Here is a 22,451-nt window from a genome sequence, read left to right on the forward strand (position 1 = left end):
AAGACCCTTCTCCCCCGATCGCTCAGTTTGGCAAGGCGGCCAGCTCTAGGAAGAGCCCTGGTGGTTCCAAACTTCTACCATTTAAGAATGATGGAGGCCACTGTGCTAATTGGGACCTTCAATGCTGCGGAAATGTTTCTGTATCCTTCCCCAGATCTGTGCCTCGATACAATCCTGTCTCAGAGGTCTACAGACAATTCCTTGGACTTCATGGCTTGGTTTGTGCTCTGACATGCACTGTTAACTGTGGGACCTTATATAGACAGGTCTGTGCCTTTCCAAATCAAGATTAATCGATTATCAATATAATCATTAGTTGCAGCCCTACATTCAGTTTTTGTGAATAACGACTTACATATTGGTCTTTACACAAAGCTATCATATGGCTTCAGAAGACTTTATATATAACAAACGAGTCAAATGGACTATGATACTTTTATGATGCTTTTGCATCCTTTTTGAAGCTTGAAAGCTCCAGTCCCCATTCACTGTAACTGCATAAAAACAAATTTCCACATAAGAAAGAAGCCATGTGTGTTTGAAATGACATGAGTGAACAAATGATGACATTGAGAGTACTATTCCTTTAAAGTTAGATCTGACATGATCTTCACAAACAGTCAAACAAGTGGTACAATGCACAGAACTTGTACAGTATTCACTGAAAGCCTGTTTGATGTTTGATGTTACAGTTTTCAAGTCAACGGTCTAACAGTGCTTGATGTGTGACACAAAGCTCCATGTGTCAACTCACAGATCTGCTAGGACTGATGCATTCAGGAAAAAAAAAACATCCATGAGAAACATGGCACCATATGTGCCAGAGCAGCACTGCAAATTCTAGACCTAAACCGAAGCTTTGAACTTATACTTGGATTATAGATATTTGACCCAATGACCAATGCATGTCTTATTAATAAGCATCTGTTTTATAAATACCTTTTTTGTTGCTACTACTTTTGTGTGAGTTTTATGTTTTTTGACATTAAGAGAAAAATAATCATTAAAATCATGTATTTTATGTTGGATGACAGGGCCCTAACACATTTAAGTAATGAACTATATTCAAACTACTAAAAAAGCACTGGAAAAAGACATGCACAACAAATAATTGATAACTACCAAAAATCAGCTAAAACAAAAATAATCTGACAACACAAGAAGACCGTGTTTATGTGAGTTTTAATATAATCTGGGTTTTCTTTGGCTTTCAAGATAAAATGTGAAAAGGCAAATGTACACACTGGATAAGCCGCTAGAACAGTGGTTAAGGGTAAATGGGTAAAAATCTAGATGTGCAGATAAGTTAACACCGTTTAAGACATTGTGTTGAACGTGGGTTGGACGTGCAAAGTATGTAGTGAGGGAGGCCGAGAGAATGAGTGTGGTAAGGGTTGGCACCAGAGAGAAATCCCATCTAACAGCTGTTTTGTGTATGCGTTGAGAGTGATTTAAAGGGCGATCCAGACCGCCGGAGGAGAGAGTTGCACGCTGCAGTGTGTTCATGTGTGTGGTCATTGTGTTGAAGGTGAAAAGCATTCTTTAAGTTGGAGTGCGAAATAAAGACGACGGATGGATTGCTACCCATCTCCTGCTTTCTCCTTGAAAGAGTTAAAAGAACCTTGTCACTGTGGTGCTGAAACCCAGGAAAGAGGAAGGATACGCGATGCCATGACATCCTTGCCGCTGGAAGAAGTCATGTCCATCGCCAGCATCCATAAAGCACAATACCAGGTCCTCATGGAGCTGCGGAAGGAGCAGGAGAAGCTTTTTGAGGAGCTTCAGCCAAGACCCCAGCAGCAGCAGGCCCCATGTGACACTTGCCAAGATGGCACCACAGGACAACCCGAAAATCTTCCTGGAGCTCCGAGCACACAGCCAGAGCCCTGAAGGTGCCGTACTCACAGAAGGCGGTCCATCTGCTGTCGCTGCTGTCTGAGGAAGCCCGACTCAAAGCACAACAACTCCCAGTTGCCAACCTCCTGGAGTATTCAGAGTTGAAGAAAGCCATCCTGCAACGGGTTGGCCGCAGCCTGCCAGCGATTCCGCACACTGACAGGTTGGCTGCCCATTTGCCTTTGTACAACAGCTCTGCGATGCCTGCTGCCAGAAGAGGAGGGTAACGCAGATGACGTCATCAACATTGTGGTGCTAGAGCAGTTCGTCTCCTGGCTGCCAAAGGGGAATGACAAGTGGGTCCAGTGCCACCGTCCGGTGTCGCTGAAGGAGGTAATCCAGTTGGCTGAGGACCATATAGCGGTGTATCCAGGGGACGGCGAGCCATTTTCTCTCTCTCTCCCTCCCTTACTTCCCTCTCCCTCCCCGTATCCTGTTCCTGCTCCCCAGAAATGGGGAATTCCTTCCCCAAAACAGGTTCTCCGGTCTGGTGGGGAGGTGGTGGCTCAGTGGTTGAGGCTCAGGGTTACTGACCAGAAGGTCGAGGGTTCAAGCCCCAGCACCACCAAGATGCCACTGTTGGGCCCTTGAGCAAGGCACTTAACTCCAGGTTGCTCCGGGGGGATTGTCCCTGTAATAAGTGCACTGTAAGTCGCTTTGGATAAAAGCGTCTGCCAAATGCATAAATGTAAAAGTAAAATGGTGGGCCATTCATCCCGCTGGCTTCCCCTTACCCTCTCCAATCTCACACATGGCCCAGTCACTGTGGGATTCTTCTATTACCCCCATTTCCAGCTGGTGAATCCGCTGCCACGGGTGTGGACATGAAGTCTAGGCCGGTCTGCTGGAGCTGCGGGGGTCCTGGGTATTTCCAAACCTCCATTCACCAAAGCTTGATTCAGTCCGAGGGTTTGGATACATGCTGGCAGGTGAAGGTGATCATTCAATTTCAGGGACAAAAAGCATAGTGTTGAGGCTGCGGTTAGTATATCATCCATCCACTAATCTTGGGTATGAATTGGCTGACATTTACTGCTTTGAGGGAAATCTGTGTGGATGGTCCTGTAACAAAGTGTCTCGATGTGTGCTTTGCGATGCAATGGCTGCAAAGGCAGAGCCGTCTATATCTCCGCATCAGGATGACGTAAGGGAGGGGGAAGTGCTGACTTCTCCAGCCCTTAGAGGAGTCCTGCAGGGGATTTCCCTCTGAAACATACGCAAAATGAGACCCTTAGGCATGGCTTTGAGCGAAAGTGATTGATGGTCAACGTCTTCAGCCAGACACTGCAATCGCATATCTGTATTTTTCAATTATCAAGGATCGGTTGTATCGAGTGATTCAGGATGTTCAGGCAAAAGAGGATATATTATTGTATGGGTGTAGTCTGCATGGCGTGCTCGACTTCCAACAGGAAAATTGGGAGGGACCTTTAAACAGCAAAAACGAAATTCAACAAATTCTTGATCTTTTGTGAGAGCAAAACTCCACACACAGGGTCAATTAGCACAGGAGAATTTGCTCCAGCCTCAAGAACATAAAACCCTCAGAGCTGAAATATTCTTCTAAAAATCTTCATTTGTGTTCTCAATGTGAATTAGCACCATATCGAAATAACCCCAGGGATAGTGGTATGCAGTCATCCCTACAGATTACCCGAACACAAAAAAAGTGGTTCGGGATGAATTATAGGCCATGCTGGAAATGGGGGTAATAGAAGAATCCCACAGTGACTGGGCCAGCCCAGTGATTATTTACAGTAATGATTGGCAGTGGCACCTGCAGCATCTGAGGGCTGTCCTGAAGGCATTGAGACAAACCCTAAGAAGTGTGCAATTGGATGGGTGGATGTACAGTATTTGGTCTTCCACTTGGATCGTGGACAGGTGTGGCCCCAAATTGATAAGACCGCAGCGATTGCAGCCTGCCTGAGACCCAAGACCAAAAAGGAGTGAGACAGTTCCTGGGGCTAGCTGGCTATTATTGTAGGATTATGCCTAATTATTCGACTAGGCTCAGCTGGTTGCAATTTTCAATTAAAACTTGTTAAAATGGGTGATCGTCTTTTACAACATGAGCATTGAAGAAAGCAATGGGCTGAAACATCTGCTCTCTTTGTTGATCTGGCTTTTAACTCACTTGGCACATTTTTTTGGGATGCAAATTTAATAAAGTTTACATTTACATTTAAGCATTTGGCGACTTACAGTGCACTTATTACAGGGACAATCCCCCCGGAGCAACCTGGAGTTAAGTGCCTTGCTCAAGGACATAATGGTGGTGACTGTGGGGATCGAACCAGCGACCTTCTGATTAACAGTTATGTGCTTTAGCCCACTACACCACCGTCTCTCACAAAGCGATCTTTGTTCATGCGCCAGTAGTCAAGAGGATTGTCGCATTCGCAATACGAGCGTGAAGTGATTGACTGTGTTCTGCGACTGCTTTCGGTACTTGAATAACGTGCGAGACAGTGCACCCGGTGGACTTTCTGGTGCCCTCCTAGATAAAGATAGTGCCCTCCTAGTGAGTTGGTGCCCTATGCAGTGTGGAGTGCTTATTAGTATCTCACACTCCAAAGTTATATCTTTATGCTAGACCCTGTTGAGTCTGTTTTGCAATTCATTTAACCACTGGTATCATAATAATTACTTTTATGCTGCCTTTAGGTGCTTATTGGATCTTTTGATTTCTGGTAACCATTCACTTGCATTGTATGGACCCTCAGAGCTGAAATATTCTTCTAAAAATTTTCATTTGTGATCTTCAGAAGAACACAAATGATACACATCTGGGATGGCATGAGGGCGAGTACATGCGTAATTTCCATTCAATTTGGAATTCATAAAAGCACTGTTCACAGCACTGCATCAGTCGGTTTAAGTTGCCTGTAAACATACTATAATATATGTTATATAAAATGGTGCACATGTTAACATTATTTAATGTATTATGAACAAACAAATGGTAGGAATAGTATTTTGATAAATGAATATCAACCAAGCATTATAAATCCTTTAACAAAAGTTAATTGTTAGTTCAGAACACGGTTATTATAGTTTTAGATTTATACACTGCATGCCCAATTATTAGACAAGTGAGTATATTGATCTTACCATTATTTCCATGCACATTATCCAACTCCAAAACATATCAACTTGAATGCTTATTGGATTCAATCATTTTCATGTGGTATGTATTTGTGTAACGAGGGAGGTTGTGGCGGAAGTGACTAACACCTTATACCAAGGTGTGCATAATTATTAGGCAGCTTCATTACCTCAGGTAAAATGGGCCAAAAAAGAGAATTAACTGACACTGAAAAGTCAAATATTGTAAACTGCCTTCCAGACGGATGCAAAACTATTGAAATAACTAAACTATTGATGACCACCGGACAATCAAATGTTTTGTTGCGAATAGTCAACTGGGGCACAAAAAACGCATGGAGAAGAAAAGGCACAAATTAGCTGCAAAAGACTTGAGAAGAATTAAACGTGTAGCTACCAGGAACCCATTATCATCCAGTGCCACCATAGTCCAGAACTGTAACCTCCCTGTAATGTCCAGAAGTACAAGGTGCCAAGTGCTCAGAGACATGGCCAAAGTCAAGAAGGCTGAAACACGACCACCACTGAATATATTCACAAGTTCATGCATCAAGATTGGGCAAAGAATTACATGAAGACAGATTTTTCAAAGGTTTTATGGACAGATGAAATGAGAGTGACTCTTGATGGACGGACTCGTGGCTGGATCACTAATGAACACAGGGGACCACTTAGAGTCAGATGCCAGCAAGGTGGAGGAGGGGTACTGCTATGGGATGCTACCATTAAGGATGAGGTAGTTGGACCTTTTCGAGTTGAAGATGGACAAACTCAACTCTCAAACCTACTGGCAGTTTCTGGAAAGTAATTTCTTCAAGCAGTGGTACAGGAAGAAGTCCTCAGCATTCAAGAAGGCCATGATCTTTATGCAGGACAATGCTCCATCACATGCATCCAAGTACTCTGCTGCTTGGCCAGCCATCAAGGGCCTCAAAGATGCCGAAATAATGACTTAGCCCCATTCCCCAACTGAGAACTTGTGGGCCCTTCTCAAATGTGAAATTTACAGTGAGGGAAGCCAATACACCTCTTTGTACAGCATTTGGGAGAATGTGGTTGCTGCTTCAGCGAAAGTTGATCGTGAACAGATAAAGAAACTGACAGACTCCATGGATGAAGGCTCTTGGCAGTAACTGAAAAGGTGGCTATATTGGTCACGGAATATTTTTATTTAAAATAAATAAAATAAAATATTATTTAATTGTCATTTGTGTTACTTATTTGTTGCACCTACCGGTACTGTAAAAAAATTAGAATAAACCATTTAGTTGCCTTATAAATGCACACTAATAGTTACCTAATAATTGTACACACTTATAAATTCCCCTGAGAAAGACAAAACACTTTTTCTTTGTTAAACATTCAGGTTTGAGGTTCAATAACATTTTGGATTGACTGAGAGTGTTGTGTTTGTTCAACAATAAAATTAATCATGAGGAATACAATTAGCCTAATAATTGGGCATGCAGTGTAATTTTGTTTCTATTTATATTTTATATACAGTTTGTCATTTCAATTTAGATTATTTCCGTTAGTTTTCACACGTTGTTTGTTGTTTTCCTCAGTATTTTCTAGTTTCAGTTTTAGTATCTTATGGCTGCCAAAGCTAAAGTATTTACAGATTTCATTTAAAATGTCTATTGTCATAAAATGTCTCAGGGCAGTCAAGACCCATCTAGTGGCATTTTCAAGTTTAATTAAGAGGTAGATTATAAATGTTAAAATACAGGGTGAAAATGGGTAAAGTGGGAAATTTAAACTTGACCCCTTTTGTATGCATTTGTTTTTCCTTAAATGGTAAAACATTATAACTAAATTTTTTTTTTGAGATGTAAACAATGAACCTTTTAAGGTTTTAAATTTATGATATGGCAAAAAGCCATTTGAGATCTGATCAGAGCGGTCAGACTGAAATGGATTTCCGTAAATGTGATTCAAATAGGATTTCAAACCACATATAAATGTAGCTCGAAACGGATTATTAAAATTTTTATTTAATATATCTTTTTTCATCATTCATACTTGCTAAACGTGAATGGATTCCAATCAGATGTGCACAAAAATAGAATTTGGACTGAGTCTGAACATGGCGTAAAATAATTTTTCAGAACTCCAAAACTAACTAAATGAAATACAAAAATTACCTTGAATTAATTTTAGTTTTAGTTTTTTTATTATTTAGTTTTATTCACCATAGGGTGAATATGGGCAGAGTGGAACACTTTTGGAAATTACATTTTTTTTCTAACTTTCAATTATGATCCAACTGCCACAGCCTGACATTATACCTTTATAGAAAGCTTGCCAAACGTCTCCTACCATAGTCAAAAGCAAAAATCAATACAGGGAAAAAGAACCTTGCTGACCCTCTTTTGACCAAATCCCAGAATTTTTTCTGGCAGTGTTGATAAAGTGGGACAGAACTAGAATGTTCAGAACCAGAACTTTCACATCATAAAACAAAACACCATTCAAAAAACCACACCAAACACCAAGAGGTTATCCTTACCTGTTTCAGAATTATTCTGGCAACCAGTCGCACTGTTTCTGATGGACACCAGTTCTCACCATATTCACACATTGCAGAGCACTCCAGTTTGTGCATGGGCCAATCTCCTTTCTGGGGGAAGTGGGGTACAAGGCCACAGTTTATTCCACACCAACACACACACACTTAAGACTGGATACATACTGCACACATCTTCATATTCCATCGAAAGATCATGACATGTACTCCCACAAACAACACAACACACTTATACTGAATAATACACAGCATGAAGGGTCACATCTCTCCTCTTTCAGATTATATGCTTTTGATTTAACCGATTGCAGGTTGGCTCACTTCCTTTTGATGCGTCATGATTTCGCAAGGGAGCCTCGAGGCGAATACATGAATTCATGGGAGATAAGACTTTAAATTAGTCTCGGGCTGCCTCTCAGGCAATTGGGCAACAAATAAATAAATCCTGTGTCCTGGCAAGAAAACAGAAATTGATCGCTAATGCATTTGAGATGGATTGTCATAGCAACAGCAAGGCCAGAACGCCTTCAAGCTCAATTTAGGAATAGAGCAACACCCAAGTCCCTTAAAACAAACAGACTATAAGACTTGTTCTATGATTACCGTTTCAATTATATTATTGTTGCAGTTTTTGTTTGTGTGTTATTTTTTTGCTTTTTATATTTAAACGGGCAACACTGCCTGTGTAATTTTATTTAAAAGCCGTTCCTAAATTGAGCTCTTGAAGAGTGTAAACACCGTGGCTCTTTACTCTGTTTGTTTGTTTGAGCAGTCAGAAATGTCAGCTGTTGGCTCAACCAACTGTGTTAGTTTGGGGCAGGACTACCTGTAATAAGTCATTTAACATGAAACTGAGGGCAAACGTCTAGTTCTGGAAATAAAAGTGGCATTCATTTTGATACAGACCTATTAAGAGCTCCAAGATTCATAAATGATGGTAAAGGCTTCTGTAGCAAGACAGAAACATTTAAACAAAGCTGCAGAAGATTCACTTCAATAGAAGATTTTATTGTTCAGGGAGTTCATTAAAAAAAAACTGCAGCAGTCTGAATGGATGTTTATCTGTTAACAACAAAGTTGCTTACCTGTTATAATAAAGGCATTGTCTGGTTTCAAATCAGAACTTTTCATAACATATTATAATCCTCACTTTCAAACATTACATGAAAATCTAGATGTAGCAATTCAGTTCAAACAGACAAGGTAAGGAACAAGAATGAATGGACTGCACATCTTGTGGTAGAGTGCAAATGGATTATTGATGATCTTTATTCACTGTTCTGGATTTTCAACTGAGTCTGGCACTCACCAGCAAAGATCAATTACAGAGCTGTAACTCTGGCTGTGTTTCACCACAGAGCACCATCCCTGTTCCTCATTCTGAAGAATTTACTTATGAATGAGGAAAAGATTCAACTGTGCCTATTTTGACCAAGTCTACACAAAAATACATGATGCTTACAGCCATTTTTAGACAAGCTAAATATAAAATCTACATCAACTCAAAACTGTCCACTCTTAATCAAATAAAATGTCAATTTTATGTTATGTCAATAAATAAATCTAATGAATCTCATATCAATATTTTATGAGAAAAGCCCCAAATGAAAATAATTCAAACGATATTATATTATAGAGGCAAACTAAATGATTTAATAGACAAAAAGTGGCGTTAGAAGTCAGTATATTTTTGTTTTATTTCCATATCAATGAACAGAAGCATATTCACTGGCTTACAGACCACAGAATCGATTTTGCTATCGAGCTGTCAATCTGTTCGAAGTAAACCGTAGGTTGACATTTCCTTGGCTAAGATTGGTCTGTGTTAACCTGAATTTGAAACACTGCGCCCAGTGGCCAAAACGGGCATATGCAAGTGTAAGCACGTGGAAGCTCCTAGGGTACTGGCACTTTTGGAGACTGTGTTATGTTTTTAAGGATGCGTTCTTGTATTCTGTCTGGAATACTTTTTAATTGTTGGTCTATGTACACATGCAGACTGATCTTGAGTCAAGCAGGCTTCATGTTTGTGCTCCAGGTACAGGAGAGTGCAGAGCTGGATCACTCATGCTACTCAATCCGGTTCACAAACCACAAAATTTATGTAACTAATTAATATTGAATGAATACACGTAGAACAATTACTTTTTAAACAAACCATAGCATTATTTTTTTAAACAAACTTATATTCAGTACAACAGCACTCTTGCTTGTGATATATTGCTTGATTGTTTTTTATTATTATTAATCATCATTATTATTACTACAGTAAATATTACATTTTACTAATCAGATGTAATATATTTCTGTCACAATTTCTTAAATTTCAGGCGTCTGGCTATAATTTTGACATTTGTTTTTGACAGAAGCTTCACACCTCCGGATAAGCAGTACTCTACATGGCCGATTGTGATCATTAAACCGCAAATGCTGTGATTTAGTTACATAAATACAGTCAAGCTATTATTATTTGTATAGCGCTTTTCAAAACATACATTGTGCAATGCAGCTTTACGGAAAATAATGCTTTAACAGAAAATTAAACGGTAATTTTTATAAATTCTTAAGGGGGTGGCACACCAGACGTGTCTGGCAGATGGCATGATGTATTCTAAAATCAAAACAATTGTTTTCTATGAATGTACACATACAGCCGGCCCCACTCTGCGTCTGTCTGCGGCACCCACCTACAACTCTGGTGGCTGCTCAAATTTCAGCCACACCACTCAAATATTTTCCATTAAATTTGACCCAAATCATTATCAATGGACATATATTATTTACTCTAGTAAATATTCATTCTTTAAGAAGGGAAAAACCTGGGTAACTTTTGTTTGTATGGTCTGCCACGCGAACCGCATCGACGTACTCGGTGTTTGATACATGCATGTGCCATGTCCTAGCCACGCCGCTTCTTGTCCAGTGTACAACTGCCTTTAGAGTCATCATTATGTAATTGTAAATGGTGTATAAATATAAATAAATTAAACAACTAATTATTACTTGTATTTAGAACCCCTGTGAGCAAGCCAAAGGCGACTGTGGCAAGGGACCCAAAACTCCATAATGTAAATGGAGAAAAAAAGAAAATAGTTTGCATGTGCTGCACGCTTTACAGTGGTTGAGAGTTCTGCTTTGCCCTGTAAAGTTCCCATCTGATATCACAACGATTCCATTGGCTCTGAGAACTTTTCAAGAGTACTGTATTCACTGCCTGAGATGACCTACAAAATCCTTTTATGGCGTATGTCCATGTAACTTTGGAAATATTTAATTTCATGACGTTGAAATCACATGTTACACATTATAGTATTTAACCAAAGCTAAAGATCATGAAATTAAACATTTCTTGTTCTGTTTTTTTAGTTAATTTATATTTTTCAAGTTAACTGCAACTGAATAACTAAACCACAATATAACAAAATATATTACATAACTGCACACCTTTCAATCATATATGCAGAACAGCAATAATGAAGGAACAGAATTATGAGCACAGAGTCTTGAGCAAGTTTCTGTACATTTAACAACATTTAAGTAAAACCGACTTTCCTAAAACATGTCTTTAAAACATGTCTTTGCATGAATGTGTTGTAAATAAATACGTTAATTACTTATGTGAAGCCATTCAAGTTAATTAAACATGTATATATTTTTTTAACCAAAAATATATATATATTTGCATTTTATTTTAGTATAGACTAGGTATCAAAGTACTGGTTCTTTTGACATCACTTGTAAGGGGCTATGTTTAATTGCATTATTTTTTGTGTTATCACAATAAATGAATGTGTTAAAAATCAGCAGCAATGGATGGTGGAAACACAGTTGCTAAGGTTCTGGGCTGCTGTGCTGACACAAAAGGTTGCAGGTTTGATCACAATCCATTAACTATGTAGCTAAACAATATTGAAATCATGTGTCTCTGGCATATAACCTCAAGTACTTAAGCACTTAAACTCAAGTTTCTCCAGTGGGACCATTGCAATTACAGCAGTGCAGTGTAAGTACTTGCTTAAGGAAAAAAGATCTAATATGCTGACAAATCAAAAACATCTAAATGGCATGCTTAATGCTGAAGCAGATTCACAAAGAGACCATGATGTCACTTTCTTCTGACCAAAGTATTGACCTACCTGGCAATCTACATTGCAGTAGTAGGCCTGTTTACATTTTCCACATTTTGACAGCCCTTCTTTCCTGCAAATGAAATGACAAGAGTACATAATTATATGTGTTAGATCATCTCTATTTTATAGCACCAACCACTGATCCATGGGACACTTGGCCAACCAGCAACCCTTCAGTTACAGAAGTTCAGTAAGCCAACAAAAACGGTTTACCTTTTACATTCTCAATTATGGATAAAATGGCAACCTATGCTAAACTTCTAGGAACATTTGTTATGAATCGGCCTTGGTATAGTCTAAAGTTTTAGGCTGCACCTATGCATCAGTTTGCATATACACCTCATACAAGGGGATAATGTGATCAATCAAGTTACCTGTGTTGACATTATTTTACTATAAAGACTTCCTGTCATTGAACCCTGAGGCTTTATCTAGTCTACACCATAAGTAAGCCTTTACTAACTGATTGAGGGAGTGAATTATTTCACTGAATATTCATCCATTGAACAGAGTGCACAATGCAACATTTGAGACCAGGTGGAACCAGGTTTTGGATCTGTAAATATACTGGGGCAAGTGTAACATCTCTTATCACCTTTCACAATACATGTGAAGCAGCATTTAAATAAAGTGCAAATATACAGCTCTAGAAGAAAATTAAGAGACCACTGCAAAATTATCAGTTTCTCTGGATTTACTAGTAATAGGTATGCGTTTGAATAAAATAAAAATAATTCCAGCCTTGCTGATGCACCACCAGATCATCACTGATCCTCCATCATATTTCAAAGTGGGTGCGAGACACTGTGACTTTAAGGCCTCTCCAGGTCTCTGTCTAACCATGAGTCAACTAGGTGGAGGATAAATGATGATCTGGTGGTGCTTCAGCAATGCTGGAATCGGCAGATTCGTCTTTGCGAATGAAGCATGACTCAAGCCACATACAAGGTTATCCTGGAAGAAAACTTGCTTTCTTCTGCTCTGACAAATTTCCCCAATTCTGAGGATTGTTTTTTCCAGCAGGACAATGATCCATGCCACACAACCTGGTCAATGAAGGAGGACCACTGGATCAAGAACCTGTTATGACCAGCCCAATCTTTAGACCTGAACGTCATTGAAAACCTCTGGAATGTGATCAAGAGGAAGATGGATGGCCACAAACCATCAAACAAAGCCGAGCTGCTTGAATTTTTGCGCCAGTGGTGGCATAGACACCCAACAGCAATGTGAAAGACTGGTAGAGAGCATGCCAAGCAAGACGCATGAAAGCTGTGATTGAAAATCAGGGTTATTCCACCAAATATTGATTTCTGAACTCTTCCAAAGTTAAAACATTAGTAATGTGTTGTTTAAAAAGTAATAAGAACTTGTTTTCTATGCATTATTCAAAGTCTGAAAACACAGCATTTTGCTTTTTTGTTATTTTGACCAGTTGTCAACCAACAACAGTATGTTGTCATAAATGCTCTATATGACAATATTTTTATTTGGGAGAAATGTTGTCAGTAGATTATAGTTAATGTTATTTTCTCAATTTTATTCAAACACATACCAATAAATAGTAAATCCAGAGAAATTGATAATTTTGCAGTGGTCTCTTAATTTTTTCCAGAGCTGTAGAGAGCACGTGCCAGCCATCTTTAAGAGGAATCAGCCCAATTCAGTGTGCAGATTACCTGTCACCCTAACTAGTCCACATTGCCGTGTCTTTTAATTATGCGAGCAGCATGCAATACTACTGATTTAAAGTTACCATAAATTATTTTGATCTTTAATGTGTTCAAATAGGTGTTTGCATTATTTTCTTAATACAGACAGACATCCATGCACAACACGTCAGGAGAGAATGTTTGTACAACAAAGACACAAAGTGGCACGCGCTGACCTGGTAAAGCAGAAATCGCAGTGTCCGCCTCTCTCGTTCACTGTCAGCACGTAAGTATACGCCGGACAGGCGAACACCAGGTCGCCAACTCTGAAATGCTTTGTGGCTCTGAGTCCCCGGTCTTTACCAGGGCTCAAAAACCTTTCCGTGCCCTCAATTCCTTCGGTTTTCATCGCTCTCGACCTCCCCACGTGCCTCACTTCCTTGAACTCGTCAGAAAGCGACCTCTGACTTTAACTCTAAACGGCACACAGACGAAAACGATTTCTCTTGCTCACTCGGTTTTGTTAGTGACTGCTGCGAGTTGAGTGACGCCAGTGCCACGCCACATGTTCGGCAGAAATACTCCGAAACAGCTGCCCCACCAGCAGCCAGGCGGCTAACAGCACAACCATAGACCACGAGCGGTCCTAAAGCCCGTTCATCTAGCAGTAAAGCGTGCAGTTGCTACTTCAGACCTTGGTGTTTTGTCTCGTGGCGCCATTGTGTGGTCATCTGGCGAAAGCGTGTCTCATGTGTAATTCATTCTCCAAAATATCTTTGCTGAGGTGAAACACGTAGTTAGTTAGTCTCTAAAATGTGACATTATACTTTGCTTTCTTTCGTTCCATCTTGAAACTTTTATTTGTCACAATGCCTTCACCCTTAAATGCATGTGTATTGCACAAAACATTTTACATTCTCTGGTCTTTATAGTGCCCGGGAAATATATATGAACACAAATGGATGTACAAAATGCCTCGATAGTGTAATATTTTCAAAGCATTTCAAGACAAAATAATAGAATATAATATATTCTGATATAGTTTTTTTTTTATATATATATATGTCAAAGCTATAATATGATGCAACAAATAAGGACAATTATAAAAGAGAATTTATTACTTTCACTGAAATTTCACGAGACACAACGGTCTGTTAGCGGGGTAAAGTTGAGTTAGGGACCATCTGAAAACTCACCAAAATACACCAAAATGACATTTTCATTATTCTAAAGGTTGTAATAACTTCCAGAGGATAGACAGATTTACTACAGGTGATTACTACAGTACAGGGGCGTAGCTACGTAGTGGCCCCTGATTGAAGCTTGGCCACCCCTGTTGTGCAAAGCACTTTTGACAACACTGACAGAAAGGTGCCTTTTCTTCGCTGCTGTATGACGCAAACAGTCTGCACTAATCAGGCTGAACAACTGCGAACCACCCACATGGCACAAACCTCTGTGTGTAGAGGTGTGATGTCACATTGCGACCATTGCAGTCAGGGCTGGACTGGTAATCTGGCATACCGGGCATTTCCCGGTGGGCCGACGCACATTGGGGCCGATCAGGGGCAGAATGGCCTTCGGGAGAACCAAGTGGGCCGGTGGGTTGGCCGCGAAATGTGCCGAATGGGCCACAATAAGCAAAAATGAGCCGCCGCATTATGCAGAACGGACCACAAAACGGAGCTGCGATATGCAGAAAAGTACAGCGAACAATGTTGCAGTATCTTTAGAGATGGTCCCTAAATTTGCCACTATTTGTGAATAAAGAAGGTCCAACCTCATACCAACTTTATTGTATTATTTATTGACATGGGAAAACTTGGTCACTTGTTTCTGATTTCACTCCAGTATCAAGAAACTACATGTAGCCATGTCAATGTAGTGTCAGTACATAACGGCACATTCAGCAACACAGAAAAGCGGATCAAGTTGGGTTCTGAACTCGCGACTACATTGGTACTACTAGTAAAAACATGCATCAAACATCCACACCAACCCAGCCTTGTTTTTTCCGATATGCAGCCAATGCATTGGAAATAAATGGCTAACTTTAAATTCCTTGTGTACATTTGTAATCTATAAATTATGTAGAATTTACAGAATTTCTGTCTGTAGACAGTACAGTACAGTATTTAATTAGTTTAGAAAGGGAGGCATTTAAGGGTTAACTTGTTTATACTGAACACGCATACATTTCATGTACGTTCTGATAGATAGATAGATAGATAGATAGATAGATAGATAGATAGATAGATAGATAGATAGATAGATAGATAGATACATAGATAGATCATATATTAGCTAAATATTATTATACAAAAATATTACATGGCTCTTTAGATTTTTTTTTAAACCTTACACATTGTCTAATAATATGTGTATAAAACTAATTATAAAATGATAACATTATAAACAAAAGGTCTTTGTGGACCTATTAAATGTGTCCATATTAAATTTTTTTCTTAAACATTCATATCAATGCAAGTTATTTAACTGGCGCCATTCTGTGACTGAAAACACTAAACTATTGACCTCGGGGTCATGACCTCGGCGGACTATAGTATTAATGTTATGGTAAGCATAAACCATAATATAGGTGGCTAGAAGTTTATGTGATCCCAGATAAAGCAAGAAAATGGAAATATCACTCGGAAGAACAAGTATCAAGACTTGGATAAGAAAGAAATTAAAATGGAAGACATAAATTACATTGTAGCCAATTTTGTTGTTGTTAGCTTATATGGCAAAATGAATTGGATTGCAGATGTATAATATTTAAATTAATATAGTAATACTTTCGCAATGTTTGTTGCAAGATCGATTGTTTTCTAGGTTGTAATTGGCAATTTTTGTCTATAGAAATGAAATAATAATAATTATTTAAAGAGTTATTATTTAAAAAAAAAAAAAAAAAAAAAAACAGACAAAGGAAACAATAGAGAAAACCAGCCCAAGCGGATTGAATAGTCTGTTTTAAGATTGTCCAGCTTAAAAGTGCCAAAAACCTCTCTAAAACCAGCTTGATGAGGATGGGCAACAAGCTAAGACCAGCTAACCATCTTAGGCTTGTTTTATTTTATTTTATTATTTTCTTTTCAAAGTAGGGATAATTGCAGCTTAATTAAAAAATATTCATACCCATGTATTGAATTCATTTATTTGGCAAACATGTAATAAGCGGGATAATAACTGGTCTAGGATAAATGCAGATGTTTTTATCCAAAGCTTGGGAAATGAAATACTCTGCCTCATGAGCTCCAGAAATTCTCATAAATGTGTATTGATGCTCCTTTTTGTGTGTGAAATAAATAAAGTTGTATTTTGTCTTCATCAGTGGATACATGCTGATTCCCCCAAAGCTCATAATACACTTGGTGACTATTTGATGTCTGCTTCCATCTGCTGACCAAGGAGGAAACATGCCCTCCAAATACTTCCATCTGCTGGTAAGAGAGCGTACACTCAATGAGAAATAAATACTGTACATTGCCCTGGTCCCACTGGGATTGTTGTTATCTCATCCTGGATATTGAATTTAAGAATTAATAAACTGAAACATGTTTGTCGTGTCAGACGAAAATTAAAGACTGAAAGGATTTGTCTTTTAAGGGAGAGGAGTTGCTGTTGTGAACGATATAATTCATATGCTGTTTCCCAGTATTGATCTGAATATATTTTGACAAAGAATGAAGTGTGGATTAATTATTCCAATAATAATGAGGAAAATGAGCCAACTGGTTTATACCTGCATGATGAACAAAAACTAAACATTGCATCAATTACCTATTTAACAAAAAGAAACCCAATAAACAAAGATGTTTGGGCTTTTTGTTTCTAGCTGTTCCTACATTAAATGGTGGTAAGGCCAGTATTCAGATGCAAATAATCAATTAGGCCGATTGGCAAAGTTACAGAACAGCTCTTAGTGTTAAGTTATCATAACAGTGGGGTAGAAGAGCTGAATAATTCATCACAGTTGTTCATCTTTTTTGTAATAAAAGCTGTAGCGTTTGGCTCCTAAATCAATATACGGTCTTGATATTGCAACATCTGGTATACCTGCCATATTCTGTATCTATTTTAACATAATGTAATGGCTCTGCCCTTTTCAATATGAATGATTTATTTATAATAACAACACAATGTCTGTGTTCAAATATTGGGACAGGGATTTTGCATCAAATTTGTCTGTGAAATCTGACTGGGAAATTCTCTGGGACTCAAACATGCCTTAGTGCTGCTAGGTAAGTAACATGGTGTGGATGGTTTCATCTCACGAGGCTTAATACTGTAGATCATTTGTAAATTATTAAAATGTTGTTCTATGCTATTTGAAAACAATCAAAGGTTAATAAATGACTTAACTAAAATGACAAAATTTCCCCATTCCCATTCTTCTCTGTATTAAAGTTTATATTCTGTAAAATCACCTCTCAGAAAATTAGAAGGATCTTACACAAACATACTGTACAACTAAAGGATTTATCCAACCCTATATATATATATATATATATATATATATATATATATATATATATATATATATATATATATATATATATATATATATATTATTTTTAGTATTTAGACATGACACTTTTAACGCAATCAAGGCAACAAAATACACCTATTAATTTGTGGATAATGCTATCATTTTCTTTTACTGTCTTGATTAATGTGTGACCTAGTGTTTCTTGGAACATAACCCCCATCAGCTTAGCATTCCAGCAGTCCTCATGTCCCAAATACTAAATCATTTTTAATATTAGCAAGGGCAGAGCCTATGGGAATAATATATTTTTTTCTAATAAAAAGAAGATGGATTAGATAGTCCAGATTGTCATTTTGAATTAAAGAAAATCATAAGGAATGAAAAAATATGTAAGTAGATTTAGTTCTCAAGGAGACTCAGATATGATAAAACGCCCCAATCTGTACAGCAGTCTGAACCCTTAAATCTCCCCATAACAAACATGTAGGGCTTAACGTTGCACTCTGAGCTCATTTATTTTGGACCCTGATGTGGTTTTCCACCCTGAGGAACGTTTTTTTTTTTTTTCATTCTTTTGTTCTCTGATTTTCCCTCTGATCTTTCCTCTCTAACCTTCTTGTTTAGGTACACTTTACAAACCCTCTGGGCTGCAACAAGAAACATTCCCATGATACCCAAATACATTTAGAAAAATATCAAATATTGTTTTGGAAATACTTTCCCTTGTATGGGTATAAAAGAGGTTCAATATGAATTTATTTTCGGTACCATCTGTGCAATGCTCACTGTCCAAAAAACTGCTCACAAAAAATTCCCATCTTCCTTTCACACACTTGTCCTCTATGGTTCCTTAAGGGCACATCTTAGTTTCACAGGATTATTACAGCAGCTGTTGCAGACATGAGTAATGTGCAATTGTTGGCCCATAAAGTGCTTTAAGAAAAATCCCCACAGTTGTAGGGACTGCTCTGTTATTAGTGCCCTCTCAGATTTAGTGCCAAGCCTGTGACCTTGTATCACCGGACTGAACTTTGTTTTTTTACTGTGGAGCTTTGCATTCAACTGCCTGATTCCCTCAAAACAGGTGCAAAACTAACCTCAAACAACTTGTCGATAGTCTCAGTTCCTAAATCTACAATTATAACTATGCTCTGAGTGACAAAATTAGTGTGGTACCGTTAGCACCTTTACACCTGCACCATTTCTCCATTTACAGTGTGTCACACATAATTTCAAAAGATGTTTAAATTACAAACATATTTTAATATAATTTTAATGAAATTAATATCATTTTAATGAAAAAGATACAATATATATATATATATTACCTGGTTGTATGATATGTCTCGACAGGAAAGGAGGAATGTCTTGATGGGAAAACAAGAACAAGAAGCAATCGAAAAGGATCCAGTGTCCAGCTGCGAGGTATGGCAGGGAGACATCCCTGACCACTGCCCCACCACCAGGAGATGTTTCAGGATTATTGGGGTGAAAAATCCATGATAGGTGGCTCCCATCTGATGACCCCTTAGCTGGACAACTGAAGGCTCTGGAGGAGTTACGGCAGACAGTAATGCCCAGCAGGTTTAAACATCTACCTGTCCAATAAATATACTTGGAGACCAGTGACTTCTGTGAATATGGCAATTGGAGTCCAGGGAAGACTGGAAGACAGTCAGGAAAGACTGAATTCAGGAAAATCTGCACTAGGGTGAGCAACCTTAGGAAATGCAGCAGTGGGTGGATAATGGTAACAACATACAAGGGGCTGCAGATTCATCAAGGAAGGATGTAGTGTGGTGGGAACAGCAAGACACAACCTTGCACTGCAGCAACAGGTCATACAAGAAGGATACAGACCCCGGTTGATCACCACAGCACTACTGAATCCACTATTGTAGAGAGTCACCAAGAAGACGTACTGTCAGCAGGACAAGTCATGCCCGTGAGGTGAACCACAGGTGGATACAACTGTTAACCCACAGACAAGACAGGGAAGGGAGGACAATAAAAAGGAGCCAGGGAGAAGGAAACTTCTCCCTGGCTCTAGCTCCTGTGCTCTACCTTGGAGAATGCACTCAGTGGAAGGGTGAAAGCCAAGCTTAATATGTTTAGTGACATTGTTTATGAAGAATGTGTGGGTAGATTTGGGTAAGCATCAGTGAAGAGGCATGGTCCCAGGGTGATAGGTGGGAGAGAAAAGGAAATACTTCAGCTGGTGAAAGAGTGGAGACAGCTTTGCAAGGCATGGAGAAGAGCAGATGCGCATGAGAAGGAGGGGTTGAAGGTATTGTTAGATGGCATAAGGGCTAGGTTGTTGGTTTTGAGGAGGGCAGAGAAATTTTGACAGCAGGGAAAAAGGAAGAAGCTTGAGGGGATGAAATCCATCAAGGATCCTTTTAAATTAGCCAGGGATCTTCTCTAAGAAAAGAGGAGTAGAAAGCTGGTGATGCGGAAGCAAGATCTAGAAGATCACATGAACAGCAACTAAACTCATAAAATCAGCCCGCTAGGCTCACCCGGATATGTCCCATACCCAGCGGGGCCAGAAGTGGGATTTGATGTAGCTCCACCCAAGTTGAGTGAGATCAGGCAATTGGTAGAAAAAGCCAAGGCAACTTCAGCCCCAGGCCCAAACAGGATATCTTATAGGTTGAATAAAGCTGCTCAACAGTCCTTAAACTGTTATGGAGACTACTGGGAGAAGTGGTGCATACCCCTGGAATGGCAAAGGGCAGTGCCCATCTTTATACCCAAAGAACCGGAATCCACCAACATAAGTCAGATTAGGAGTATTGCTTTACTGAATGTGGAGGGAAAGATTTTCTTTTCGGTGGTTGCAAGGAGGATGTCTGATTACCAAAAAATGTGTGAGATCACTGCAGCAGCAATGGCAATCATGGACACCAAGGCCAACAGGTACATCAGGAAGTGGCTGGGCTTACCGCATTGTCTTTCAGACGAAGCAATGTTTGGAAGAAATGCCTTACAACTTCCACTAAATTACATCACCCTGGGATACAAGCAGGAAAAGACCATGTTGTTCTTAGAACTAAGGGAATCAGCAGAACAGTCAGTGAGGGCTTGTCAAGCCCAAGTCCAAACAGGCACTGAAAGTCAGAGTAAACAGGGTGGTTTCAAGACTGAAGCAACAAGAGATTGTTGGAAGAACCCAGTCAGGAAGAGCAGGCCTTGGATGGGCAATAGCTCCAAAACTGTGGTCAGTTGCCTCTAAAAACAGAAGAAAGTGATGGTTGTGACAGCAGTAACTAGGATGGCATAGGAACGGTATATGATTTGAGCAGTCAGCCAGCAGCTGCAAGGGCAGGCCAGGTTAAGTTTTCTAATAAGATCCAACTATGACACTCTTACAAGCCCTCAACATTTGTCTCTGTGGTATGGTAAAGAAGAGAGTTGTCCCATCTGCGAGGTCCCAAGAGCAAATCTGTAGCACATGTTGGCTGGGTGCAAGACACCTTGGAACAAGGACAGTACAGGTGTGGCATTATTGAGTTTGTTAAAAAAAGGGAGGTGCTGCACAAGGTATGGCATGGATGGAGGAAAGGTCAATCCTGGCACATGGAAGTGATTGGTCAATGGTGGTCGACCTTGGCTAGCAGCTAAAATTTCCTGCTGAGTTCGCCATTACCTCCTTAAGGCCAAACATAATGTTGTGGTCAGCATCAGCTAGGAAAGTCATAATTAACTAAGGACTGGGGCTGCCTATGAGAGGAAGAATCTAAAATATGCTTAGCTGGCTGCCAAGTGAAGGGAAAATGGTCTGCCACATACCCTGCGGAAGTCGGCTGTAGAGGGTTTATTGGAACATCAGTGCAGCACCTGTTGAAAGACATTGTACCTTTGGATCAGCATTGAAGAAGTCTCTGAAGGAATTGGCAGAAGAAGCAGAAAAAGGGAGCTTCTGACTATGGTTAAGAAGGAAGGATGAAAAGTGGGGTGTACAGAAGTGATAAAATAGGAATAGGGAATGATTATGATACATGGTGAGGTATTATGTAGAAGAGGAAATGGGTGGGGAGGCAGAGATTGATAGCTTGCCTTTATTTTTAACAGAGAAGAGGCATTGGACGTAGAGTAGGTGTTCTCATGGGGCGGGGGTATTGAATAGTGGTTGTATGATATGTCTTGACGGGAAAGGTGGAAAGTCTTTATGGGAAAGCAAGAGCGAGAGGCAATCAAAAAGATCCAGTGTTCAGCTGTGGGTGGTGGCAGGGAGACATCCCTGGCAGCTGCCCGACCACCAGGAGATGTTCTGGGATTAATAGGGGGAAATATCTGTAAGCTATGGTGTCATCAGGCTCACGGCTGATGACCCCATAGCTGGACAACTGAAGGCACCAGCGGAGATGCAGTAGAAAGTAGCAAGTTTTCCGGGCCAAGTCTTCTCTGTTGGTGTAACATGCCTAATAAATAAATATTTTTTCATCCTGTCATTCTCATTCACCTTTTTGACTATGCATTTTTAATTTGCAAAATACCTTATTCTACAAATGAATTGGGAAAAACTGAAACTTTATCCAAACAGAATTTATTCCTTGACGCTTACAAGCAAAGTTGATGGCTGTTTCACACATCAAATGCTGAAGCAGCGCATGAGTCTGAGCTCCACCCCCTTAAGCCTTCAG

At 39.4% G+C, this 22,451-nt stretch overlaps 1 protein-coding gene across 1 annotated transcript in view; it reads right to left on the reverse strand.

Annotated features, from left to right (window-relative positions):
• The window catches only part of LOC127662721 (N-lysine methyltransferase SMYD2-A-like), a 25,771-nt gene extending 11,838 nt beyond the window's left edge, over nt 1-13,933 (reverse strand). The window contains exons 1-3 of the mRNA XM_052154011.1: nt 13,547-13,933; nt 11,665-11,728; nt 7,514-7,624 (exon numbers count right to left, since the gene is read on the reverse strand). Of these exons, the coding sequence (XP_052009971.1) occupies nt 7,514-7,624; nt 11,665-11,728; nt 13,547-13,719 (348 nt within the window). The 5' untranslated portion in view covers nt 13,720-13,933. The remainder of the gene's footprint in view (nt 1-7,513; nt 7,625-11,664; nt 11,729-13,546) is intronic.
• Nucleotides 13,934-22,451: the final 8,518 nt, after the last annotated feature.

This window comes from Xyrauchen texanus, chromosome 22, assembly GCF_025860055.1.
Source record: "Xyrauchen texanus isolate HMW12.3.18 chromosome 22, RBS_HiC_50CHRs, whole genome shotgun sequence".
Classification (NCBI taxonomy): Eukaryota; Metazoa; Chordata; class Actinopteri; order Cypriniformes; family Catostomidae; genus Xyrauchen; species Xyrauchen texanus.